A 13020-nucleotide genomic window follows, 5' to 3' on the forward strand; every position below is an offset into this window, starting at 1 on the left:
CTTAGAAGTTATTTTGCAGATGGCACTTCCTATGGGCCTAGCTCTTCAGATATAAAACACGTGGTTTCCAGCCTACTTAACTCATAAGGTGTGTTGTATTAAGTAAAATAATGCATAAGAAGCACTGTAAACTGTATAGTACAAATCAAATATTGTAGTAAACCAACATATGCATATACCCTGTGGCCCTGATAATCTCCAATCCAGACACTTCTTCCAGTTCACAGAGTGACAAATCACTGTGGGTTAGATTCTTTAGTAAGAACCCTGAGATGACTTTCTCTTTAGAATGACTAGCTATTGTCCAGGCCAGGTCTGGAGGACTTTCATTTGGCCATATCCTTTCCAGAACATTTCCTATTGTATACTGAAGATAAGGTCAATTAATGACTTCCAGTTCTCAAATCCTAACTCTTAATTTCTTTGCCAAAATTGACTACAAGTTGCGAGTATTATGACTATATTCCTAAAAAGGAGTCTCATCATAGTTAATGAAGTAGCCACTGAAAGATTTCTGATCTGTTTTGCTTCTGGAGATGGAGTATATGCTTTTTGCATTGCATGTAACAGAAAATTTCATGCTTTTTACATAATAAGCCCAGATGTGGGCAGCGAATCAGAGATAAATATATGAGTTGTCTTGTCCAGTTTTATGCCTTTGTCTAAGATTCAGTCAAATTAATATTTTTAACTAATACATCTTAGCAGAGTTTAAAGTACAAACTTAACATCAGTGAGTAAAGTCAAATCTCAATAGTAATCATGTCCCCACTACCTTCACTAATAAAACACAGGTACAAAACAATTATTTCTTCTAAATATTTTTTCTATTCTAAATGTCTATAGTTTTAGAAAAAAAAAACCTAGTAATTAATTATATATTTAAAAGGAGTAGCATTTATACTCTTTATTCTTATATGTCTTATTTCTACAACTTCAGTTTACTATTGGACTTAAGAAATTTAAAGAATAACCAAAAAATCATTAAACACCTATGTGTTATCAGTAATAAATAGTAATTAGTGCAAAATGTTGGTGCTTCAGTAAATCAAATTCTCAGGAATATGGGCAGATCAATAAAATACAAAATTTTTTTAAAGGTAGCAAACATTCATCTTGCTTATTTTCTTAAACTTTAATCAAACTTTATAGCTTTGCATAAAATGTAGTGAAAAATAAGTTGGAGTGTTTGAGGATCTATTTCTGAAATTTAGTCTCAGGAGACTTCGTTGGTGACACACTTGATTTTATTGGGTAATTAGATAAAGATACTGATCACTGATCCATGGATTGGGACAATCCCCTGGAGGAGATGGCAACCCACTCCAGGATTCGTGCCTGGAGAATTCCATGGACAGAGTAGACTGGCAGGTACAGTCCATGGGGTAGCAAAGAGCCAGACACAACTGAGCACATGGTGCACACTTCAGAGAGCTTTAAGATGACACAGAAAGGAAAACACCAAGTTTTTGGGTAATAGGCATTTTTAAATGAATGGTTCAAATCAGATGACTCCTTTTCTAGATGATTTCCATTTTAAAAGAGTGTACTTAAAAATACTGTTAACCATGAAGAGCCCCAATCCCCGTAGAATATCACTGTTCTGTTTTTTTAAGTGTTCTAAATATTTGTATATGCTTCTTAATGACTAATGAATTTGGAAGCACTGAAAAAATGATTTTTAAAAGTTCTCAACTGTTTAATTATTTAATGTAAGTCTAATACTTAAAAGATGAAATCATTTTTTAAATGTCAAAATGTGTTTTGTAAAGACTATTTTATTACTTTTGTAATATCTTGTATACAATGATTTTTTTCTTGATAATATAATAAATGGAAAAAATTCTAAAGCTGTTACAAAAATTTGCTATCTGACTTAAAACATTTGAGATTTTCTTATATTTATAGCATACGCCTTACAGAAGAAGGCAGTTTTGGTTGCTTAGAAACATTAGACATTTTTATGGAATACTATAGCTGAATATATTTGCATATGTAACTGTCCTTTAAAATGATAATTCTGTATAGTACCAAAATGCCTTTTTAAAAGATTTTCATTTTCTGCCTTCCTAACTTATTTGCTCCCTGTGTCTCTCCCTTCTTGAACAATTCAGAACAAAAATCATTTGTTTATTCTGCACAAGATAAGAGTTACATCTGCCACAGGGAGAAAAGGTGCTAGCCTAGTGTGGGATTACAGTATGGAGCCTAGGAATATTCAAGGGTAGGAGGGAGGGGAATCTCAGTGATCTTGAATAAGGATGTGGCAATAGAAGATTGGTTATTTATCAAAGGGAATGATCTATTAAGTAAAATGTTAAGGCTAATAGGGGCCAGATTTCTGTCAGAAAGGAGCTGCAAATACGGAAAGGGAGAAAACTAGAAGAAGGCTGGACTTGGAAGTACTGGTATAAGCTCATAGTTTGTGTAGGTAAATACACAGGTGTATGTGTACACATGCACGCCCTGAGAGGGCTGGGAGCAGCAATGCCACAGTAGCAATGGGCACACCTAGTGCCTAGATCTTAGTTCTTCCTAGAGAAATGGCCATTTCAGGGCTGCAGATGAAATACAAGATAAGCCTGGAATGTCTTTGTATTAGAAAGTAAGAACATGCTTTAGGAATGATGGGGATATGTCAGAAGGACAAAGGAGCCAGCTTAAAGGGGTATCCAGTGGCCAAGTCAACACTTAGAAACAAAAATAAATGTCAGTAACAAATTATAAACCATCAAATAAAATAGGAAGCCATGAATCCCCAAGAAGGATGGGGATTCAGTGTAATGCCAACCAGTAAATGTAAAATGAATGGTGGAATTAGAAAATCATTTGACAATCATTGTGATAGGTTCAGGTGAAAGTCTTCAATAAATGCTAAAACTAGTGAATGAAAAGTTTGATGGTCTCCCTACAAGATACTTATTAAAGGGGAAAAAAGGGTTAACTAAAAAAATTGGAGGAGCTTGGCACATACCACCTTCATTAACTGATCAAAGCCCAGTCACCAGTAACTGCAGGTATCAAATCATGTGACAGCTGAGAAGATGTAAGACGGTAATCTTCCATTTGTGGGTATTCTTGCTAGAAAGGGTGCAAGCTAAACCTAAGTATAAGAGAGAAACTAGAAGGAGGTTGGAATTGGAAGTACTGGTATAAACTCAGTTTTCAGTATGAGTTTTCAGTTTGTTTCAGGCAAGCCCAAATGAGGAATAGTCAGCAAAATAGCCTGAAATCCTCAAAAACATTAAACTAATGAAAATCAAGGAAAGACAAGTTGTATCAGATTGGTGAAGATTAAAGAAACTTAATTAAATGCAGAATGTCATTCCTGACTATGAAGGACATAGTTGGGACAACTGGTGAAACTTGAACTGGGTGTGTGGATTAATTTATAGTAGTATTGGAGAAGGCAATGGCACCCCACTCCAGTACTCTTGCCTGGAAAATCCCATGGACAGGGGAGCCTGGTGGGCTGCAGTCCATGGGGTCGCGAAGAGTCGGACATGACTGAGCGACTTCACTTTCACTTTCCTGCATTGGAGAAGGACATGGCAACCCACTCCAGTGTTCTTGCCTGGAGAATCCCAGGGACAGAGGAGCCTAGTGGGCTGCCGTCTATGGGGTCGCACAGAGTCGGACACGACTGAAGCAACATAGCAGCAGCAGCAGCAGTATTAGTGGGACTTCCCTGGTGGTCCAGTAGCTAAGACTCCCATGCTCCCAAAGCAGAGGCCCGGGTTCAATCCGTGGTCAAGGAACTAGATCCCACATGCCACAACTAAGAGTTTGCATGCCACAACTAAAGATCCCACATCTTGGAACTATAGATCTCACGTGTGGCAACTAAAAAGATACTGCATGCTAAGACCCAGTGCAGGCAAATAAATATATAAATAATAAAGGTAAAAAAAATAGTAATATTAGTGTTAATTTCCTGATTTTGATAGTTACATTGTGATGAAGTAGAACAATGCCCTTGTTTGTTGGAATTCGTCCTTATTTATAGGAATTACACACCTAGTGTATTTGAGGAGATATATTTCAGGAAAAAACAGTCTTTGTACTTTTCTTACAAATTTGAAGTTATTTCAAAATGAAAAAAATTGAAAAATGTTACAAAATGTATTTATAATAATAAAGGCTATCATTAAAAAAAATCAACTCAGGAAAGCTTAATCAAAGTTCATTTTCTTATATGGAGTTAAAAATCAAAGAACAGAACCCCATAAGAAAAGATCTATTTAAATAATATACTTTTTATAGAAATAGAAATATGATTTCTAAATTGATTTCACATAACGTAAATGAAACCACTTATCTTACTTGGGAAATTTTTCATTTTACCTTTTTTTTTTTTTTTTTTCTTCACTTTTCCAGCTATTCAGTGTTTTTCTTAAACAAAACAAGACTGTATTTGGGACAAAGATATACTTAAAGTACAAAGGGCCCTTTCCCTTAAGTGTTACTAAAAAAACAAAACCAAACATTTAAACAATAGGAGATCACAAAACTAATTTAAGAATATTTTTATATAGGCAAAAAAACTATATTTTTTGCACTCTATGTTTTCAGTTCTAATTAAACAAAGACCTACATTAATTTTCAACAACCTGTCTCATGAATAGTTGGAATAAGTATATACAGCTGTTTCCTCTTGAAATTTTATATAATCCCAGTATAGTAAGTATAATAAGTCTTCTAATAATTGCTAAGGAGGTTCTTAATTCTTTCATTTGCAGATCTACTAAATGCAAAACTGAGCCAAGAAGAAACCTACAAAAGACTATTTCTCAAATTATTTAAATCTCTCTTGTAACAAAATTTCCCAAGAAATTAAGAAACATTGACACAATTACGTTTTTACCACAAGTTTATTTCTATTATCCCTTTCTCATTTTCTGGCACTGAGAACAATGAAAAAGTTATTTGCTGTTACCAGGTGGCTCAGTGGTAAAGAATCTGCCTGCCAAGCAGGGGACTTGGATTCAATCCCTGGGTTGTGAAGATCCCCTGGAGAAGGGACCGGCTACCCATTCCAGTATTCTGGCCTGGAGAATTCCATGGACAGTCCATGGGGTCGCAAAGAGTCGGACATGACTGAGTGACTTTCATTCACATATGAAATTTTTTCATGTCAGTTAAAGCATTTTCCTGATTCCTAAGGTTAATGATACAACTCAGTATCTCTGAAGCATGTTTTTCTGTTTTTTTTATTTGTCTTTGTTGCTGTGAGTGGTCCTTCTCTAGTTGCAGTGAGCAGGGGCTACTGTTCATTGCAGTGCATGGGCTTCTCATAGCGGTGCCATCTCTTGTTGCAGAGCACAGGTTCTAGGCTCTCGGGCTTCAGTAGTTGTGGCTTACAGGCTCAGCAGTTGTGGCATATGGGCTAGTTGTTCCATGACATGTGGGATCTTCCCGGACCAGGGGTTGAACCCATGTCTCCTGCATTGGCAAGAGGATTCTTATCCACTGTACCACCAGAGTAGTTCTAAAGCATGTTTAATGGAGAGATGGGAAACTGAGTATTCCATACTATCCAGGTCACATGTGTTCCAAAATAAGTTCAGAAAGTTGAAATATGGTGATGGAAATTGCACTTATATCTGAAATTTTAACGAGACTCCTTTCTGAAACTTTTCTCTTAATGATCCATCCATTTTCTTTAGGTTGTGCTTATTTAATGATTTTCCTTTTCAGAGTACCAACTGATGATTAATTAACAAATGGTAATCATATGAGCTCACATGAAATTTACTTGGGCTATTTTTTTGTAAGCTTGATTTGGTATCTAAATTCCAAAAGTCAGTTCTCATGGTTATGTGCATTAAAATGACATTCTAGGTGCATGCTTCATGTAGGAGGTGCTCAATAATAAGGTTTTTTAGAAAGGACCCTAGAGACCAGGAAACTTCAGTCTTAGTCCCAGAAATGGAACTTTAGATGAATTTTAGATAAATCAATTAACTTCTATTCTTTGGTTTTCATATTTATAAAGTGGAGATGATAATACTCTTATCTACCTGATGAAGATGTTTGCAATTAGATAATATATTGAAGCACTCTGGAATAATATCAGCTTACTTTTGTTTAGCAAGTCAGTTTTTCAGAATCTTATCCCTGGGATTAAAGTCATTGAAGGCACTTGTGTCTCCTCATTTAAAAGTCTCTTACCATGGTATGCCTCAATTCCTAAGGTGTTACTTCCTCTCCCCCAGGAAACATACTGACAATTCTAGATTGTCAGAATAGTAACTTGGAGTCATTAAGATTTTGACAAATCATACCAAAACAGTACTTCTATTGGTAATCACTTGCTTGAAGCTTACTGGGAAAAATACGAATGATGTCAGATTTTCATTTGATATCCTAGAATATTATAAGGATACTGTGCTGCATAAATCTAGAGGTAACTTTTATCAAGATCATTTAAAAAATTTAAAATATGATTTTAACTATCTTATGGAGGGAAATTTTGCTGAAAGAAATTAGAGCTTCTCAGATTATCAGAGAATGTATCCTGTTTTTGTAACTCTGAATGGTTTCATTATTCATAATTTTTTGGGGATTGGAGAAAAATCATAAGACATACTTAGAATAATTCAACACAAATTATACACATAGATAGATCCTGAGATGTTACAACAAATTTAAAAATATACAGATCAACATGATCCAAATGATTTCCAAGACACCGTTGTGGTGGGTAAAAACAACCATTTTACAGTGTATGCTGGATGGACGTCCATGCTGAGCTGGAAAAGCCTACTCTTTGTTTCCAAATCTGAAAGCTAGTCATTCAGAGCAGGGGGCCAGTCAACATCTACAGACTAGAAGGAAGAAAACAAGTCATTAACACATTATTGTTCTAGTAAGCATTTACTGGTAATGCTATATATATTTAATAGTTTTAATATAATGCAACAGAGGAAACTGCATTGGAAGAAAACAGCCATAGAACATCTCAATTTAACACTCTAAAATCCACTCTAGGACTTGGGGTTCTTGGACCTGAGGTCTCTTCCTGAATTCACTGAGTATTTGGTTACTCAGCCAGTTATTTAATTGTACTTTTTGATCAAAACAAGTTTAGACTATATTTATAAACAAGTCAAGAGTATATTTAAATTTTTTAAATGTTATTTATGGGAAAATGAATGAATGCAGGGGGCAATACCAACTTTCCCTCAAAAGTCTCAGCAACTTTTAGTCTTCATTTTCCCATCCTGCATTTAACAGTACTACATTTAAAGTAGTCTTTATACTTAAAATGTTAAACAATGTTAAATAAATGTTAATAAAGTAGTACATTTAAAGTAGTCTTTATACTTACAATGTTGTTTGTAACTTAGCAACTAAATGTGAAATAAATCATTATGAAAGATCACCTGAAACTAGAAAAGGATTAGAAATTTTTGCATTCACATTAATATAATTTTTGTTGCTTTTAAAATTGAATTTATCTATCTCTACTCATCCTGGTTTGGCTCTTCTGGAACAAAACCTTGATCTTTAAGTTATAATGGAATTACAGTAGCAGACTATTGGTCTCCACATAAAACATCATGTCCCAGGCATTAGAAGTATGAAATTGCACTTTGCCTTAACTACCTAGAGGGCCTAATTTAGAAGTTAAAACAAACAAAAACAAACTACAAAAAGCAAACAACAAAACTACCAGGCCCACATTGTTTTTTAATACCTAAAGTGTAAAACCTGAAATGACTTACAAAAATCATTTTTTTAAGTTAATCTATGAGTCAATACAAGACTTGGGAATTTTTATTAGAAAAGCCCAAATAAGTATTGTGTGTATCTGTATCTTTTACAAATGCCAAGAAATACTTTGGTTTCATTTCAGAGAATAGCCATAAACCAAACACCTATATATAAATTTATGGGTGGTTTTGCAAGCCTGAAAACCAAAATTACTGACCACAGTATCTAGTATGCGTTGAGGGCAGGGGAAAGTAGGCATATTTATTGGGTTTTTAAAGTTGTACAGGTGATTGTAGTGGACAGTCAAGGCTGAGAAGCTCTGGCCTTTGGCTGTTCGACACTCCTAAGCTATCCTAAGAATTAAGGTCAAAGAAGATGAATGCATTTGGAATTTTATTTAGGAGAAGATTGTCTTCCTGAAAATGACAGTCTTACTAAGAAGATTCCCTGCAACCCTAAAGGTGCTATCACTGGTTGTCCCGCAGGAGGTGTATAAAGTCTAACCCGAAAGAACTCAAGGGAAGTGCTGGTAAGCTAATAATGCTCTAGTGATCATTTGATTACCATGGCTGTTTTCACACCAGGTAATTATACCCACTTCTTTTCATTTATACTGAGATGATTCCCAAGTGCAAAAATTCACCACCCACCTTTTTTTGTGGGCTGGGGGGCTGTTTTTAATCAGATATTTACCAAAGTGTACAACTTGTGACTCAATACCTATTGGTGCTCAAATGAGGAAAATATTTATGGAGCATTTCCTGAAAGATCCATTCATTCCATCCTTCTAATTAAGAATGTAATCTGATTTCTATTCATACGATATGAATGGAGAATTTCTTTTATACTGTATCATAGAAGCCTTATGGGACTGCTTTTATTTATAAACATTGACTCATTCCATTTTCTATCCCTACTTGTTTCTGAGTAGGCTGTCTTGAATTCTCTACAAAAGAGTCCAAAGGATATGTGAGGGGCACTTAAAACTTTCTTTCCTTGCATGGTTCAAGGGTCTCATGTCATATGTTAAGCACAGTTAGTCAATTAGCTATATATTTGTAAGAATCATAAACAAGACCAATTTCAAATATCTATTAAAGTGAACAGTACTATTTGGCTTAGTGCTGCAAGAGCATAATGTTGGCTGAATTCAGTGTGTAAACAGGCATTTCCACAATAAAATGGTTTACCTCAACATCCAGCTCAAGAATGTCTGCAGTCACATCCATCAGAGAGCCAATGTTTGGCTTGGTTCTTCCAAAGTCTCCATGTACAAACTCTTTAATGTAGCTGAGGTTTGTTTAAGGATAAAATGAAGATAGTCATGTAATACCAACTGTTAGGTGAGATTTGACAGGTTGGAGGGGAAATGACAAAAGCAGAAATGCAACAGAAGGGAGTTTATTTCTGAGCCGTGATTGGGACGTATATCTTAGAAAATATAGCTATGGCAATAAATAAGCTATGGCAAACTGATTCCTACCAGTCTGGGAGCCAACACTGGGGCCTAGAGCCTATGTTTACACCAAACTTAACCAAGAGTCATGACTTTTCTTTTGGCTCATCTCCAAGCGCCAAAGTTAGAATATGGATTTTTAAAATTAACTGTAGTTCAATGCTTTTTAAAAAAGAACTTCAGCTGTTTTCTTTTTTGTCACAAATTCTATTTTGCCATCTTTTTGGTCTCATCATTTTTTAGTAATGACAGCAGATACCTGCCAAATGGTAGGTTTTCACAGGGTCACTCATGGTGACATTATTGATGGCTTCTCTTGTAACATGACGCAGTGACACGATAACAATAGGATGGGAGACAATGTACATATTTAGACTTAATGAAGGTCCTTCAGAAGGATTCTAAATTCTAGTTGTTTGCAATTCTTGCATGGTTAGCAATAGAACTAATTCTTTTGTGTGTGTATTTTTCTTATAGATTTTCAAATTTCAAAGTCAATGATTAATCCTAGAATTATTCAGATTACCTTAATACTCCTTACACAGAACTCTACTACAATCTTAACTGTATTTTACCTGAGAGATATGTTTTTGCCAGCATTCAGTAAACACTCATTTAGCCTATGTTATCTATAAACCAGTACTTAGTATAAAAATGTAATATAATTTGAATATAAAAGTTTATTCTGAGATGATAAATATAAAGTTAAAACCATAATGATGATATTAAGTCTTCCTCACTTTCTGATAATTTGTTCACTGTACTTTCACCAAATATTTTGACTCAAACATAAGGTATATAGTTATCTAGTTAACTGTCTTCTTTGCTGAACTCATAATTGCTCAACCATCCCTTTTCCCTCACCTCTTTAGAGAGTGCTACTTCTGAATAGCAATGATGAGGGAGCATGAGAAAAAGTCCCAGAATAACCAATTAAAAGGTCCATAATGGTTTTTATTCATAGCCAGAGGGATGAAGTATAAGTCAAATGAACTAGTTCGGTATACTGAGCAATATATGAGAAAAATTCACATAATTCTGTGAATTATGGACTCTAAAGTTTAACGATGTAATAGTCTTCCTTGGTTAATGCCTTAGACTTGTTCTAAAAGTATGTTAGTGAGATTGAAAAGACATTGGCTTCTCCATAAGACCACTGCATTCTTCTTAGCACATCAAAACAAATGCTAAAATTAGATGAAAATGTATGTCTTTTATATCTGTGATTTCTCTGAAATTCCACCCACTGTCCATCTACAATAAGCAAATGTGCTCCATGTCCCCTGGTCTAAATAGGTCATCACTTGATTGAAACTACAAAAATTTAGGAGATTTTCAGAGTAAATAACCTGTACCTATTTTAGCTTGGTCAGTCCTGGGGTGGAGTAGGTAAAGAGAAGAGGAGAGAAGATTGATGGAAAGGAGAGGCAGACTAGTAACAGAAAGACAGTAAGAATGCTATTTGGTAATTAAAACTTGACTTATTTCTCCCCTGTTATTATATCCAATAAGTTGTCATGAGTTTTATACCAATTAGAAGGTTTCATACTTCATATTATTCAATCACAAAATAGCATCAAACCAAGAAACAAATAAAAACTTGGGGGCACTTTTGAAAAATAAACTAAAACTAAGACAAAGGCAGTTCCCTGATATATTTTAACCCAGCAACTAAGATCTGATACAAGGATTTCCCTGGTGACTCAGATGGTAAAGTGTCTGCCTATAATGCGGGAGACCTGGGTTCAATCCCTGGGTTGGGAAGATCCCCTGAAGAAGGCAATGGCACCCCACTCCAGTACTCCTGCCTGGAAAATCCCATGGATGGAGGAGCCTGGCAGGCTACATCCATGGGGTTGCAAAGAGACACGACTGAGCAACTTCACTCACTCACTCACTCAAGATCTGATACAAAACCACACAAAGCAGGGTAGGTTACAAACAAATGATTTAAACTGGGACCATTCTCTTGTTCTGGGCCAGTGGCCGGATAACGTGAAGGTCTGCATGTGAAGTGGGGCCACTCCCATCCATCACCCCTGTTTAATCATCTGGGGCAGAATGCTGAAAGGACCTAAATGTGGTTGTCAGTATGTGGCCTGCAAAATGTGTTAAGGCATGAATCAATCAAATGTGTTCCCTGAGCCCTTACTATGCCCTCAGTACCTCAGCATTGTGTAAGACACTACATATTTTAAGGCTCACATTGAATTGGCTGCTGCCTCGTGATTTACAATGTCATTTTGAAAAACACAAATTTAATAGGTCAAAATACCTCAGATAGAAAAAAAAAATTCTACAACCCAAACCTTTCCTGAACAGTTTCTCAAGATAAGGTTGAACCTCTTTCTCAGGGTGGCATGAATTCTCCCAATAGGATTCTGGAAGACTTAGTGCTACACAAGGGTGAAAGGATACGTTCCAGCTTGAGTCTTCAGGTAGAGGCGGAAATGGTGCTCGTCCACATAGCGTGTCTCCATGGAGTGAATGATGCGAGTTCTCACAGCCAGGGGCCTCCGGTGAAGGACCCGTAAAGGTGTTTTCTGGTCAATCTTTAAGTCCTAGAGAAGGATATGAAACCATGTTTCAGCTTTCCTGCCCAGTGAAGCCTGTCTTAGCATCTCCTTTGTCATCCATGGCTCACTATAGATGTTTTCTTAAGGATCCCATCTATTACTATCAGGATAAAAACTAATACTATAATAAATTGTATTCTCTAAGGTTCAAACTTTGTGGGACTTCCTATAATCTAGTCCACAATTACTTATCTTCTGGGCCCCAGTACACCATATAAAAACAAACAAAGTATCATTGATTTGAAGTAAATGATACCCAAGGTCTCTTTTGCTCTAGCACTGACAAATTGATTGGACCCTGGAGTGTTATCCTGCCCATTAAACAAAGATCTTCTAGAAGATAATGTTCTTACTTTTTTTCCCCCTAACCCAGCAGAGTGACCTAATAGTGAGGAATTCATACTGAGGTGAAAAATGGTGTTTATAGAAGATGGACATCAGTATCACTTGTGTGCCTGGGCAGTGTCCATGTTGTAGGGATAATAATATACCTATTCACAGGGTTATTTCTTTTTGTTCTACAAAAGGAAATATCTGGGAAATTAAGAGCTGCATCATTGTCTAGGGTGGTATTTCAGAATAACAATTACAAGTAAACCAGAACCTCTCAATATTTGTCAGCCCAGTTCAAGTTACTTGAGAATTACATTGCATGTTTTTTTTTTACAGCTCAGCTTTTTAGGGACAAAGGCTTGGTTTTCTCACAATTAGAGATGTCCTTTTATGTCACAAGATATAAAGAAATACAGGTTAATATTGTAAAAGGCCAACTAATTCCCAGTTTTAAGAATAGATACTGGGTATAACCAGCAATGTAGGTTCACAAGAACTTTGAATCCTTTGCAATTTCTTGTTGGAACAACTCCTTCCTGATTTATGTGATTAGTAAGTGCCTGAAGCCATGCTGAGAAAAGAAGGATTTCTGTCTGGGCTCTCCTCTATCAAGTTCTCCACCAAGAAAGAAGAGCAGGTTCTGACAAAGACTACACTTGAAATGGTATGACTGCTTTCTTTTATCAGAGCAGTGAGTCAATGGCTCCTCCTAACTTGTGGGTTTTACGATTCTATAATTCTTTGATTTTAGAAGCACTTTGTTCGGATGAGATAACTTGTCTCTATAAGGTCTAACATTACTCTGGTCAAAAAGACCAAAAAGAAAAAAAGGACAAGGCTGAATTATTATAGAATCTATAAAGATATGGTCTCCACTTTAGGGCATAGAAGCAGCTGGGCTTTAACAGTGTGACTAGGTGCAGGGCGCCCTTCCCCTGT

The 13020-nt window shown here is 35.9% G+C and overlaps 1 protein-coding gene across 13 annotated transcripts in view; it reads right to left on the reverse strand.

Moving 5' to 3' along the window:
- Positions 1-6498: 6498 nt before the first annotated feature.
- The window catches only part of PUS10 (pseudouridine synthase 10), an 84740-nt gene continuing 78218 nt past the window's right edge, over positions 6499-13020 (reverse strand). For 12 of the 13 annotated variants that reach the window (XM_055540201.1, XM_055540200.1, XM_055540199.1 and 9 more), the window contains 3 exons: positions 11591-11733; positions 8907-9006; positions 6499-6827 (listed from right to left, as the gene is read on the reverse strand). In XM_055540201.1, coding sequence (XP_055396176.1) covers positions 6789-6827; positions 8907-9006; positions 11591-11733 — 282 coding nt within the window. In that variant the 3' untranslated portion in view covers positions 6499-6788. Of the gene's footprint in view, positions 6828-8906; positions 9007-11105; positions 11272-11590; positions 11734-13020 lie in introns of those variants that run through there. The other variant, XM_055540203.1, reaches the window with a different exon arrangement.

Source organism: Bubalus kerabau, chromosome 11, assembly GCF_029407905.1.
Source record: "Bubalus kerabau isolate K-KA32 ecotype Philippines breed swamp buffalo chromosome 11, PCC_UOA_SB_1v2, whole genome shotgun sequence".
Taxonomy (NCBI): Eukaryota; Metazoa; Chordata; class Mammalia; order Artiodactyla; family Bovidae; genus Bubalus; species Bubalus kerabau.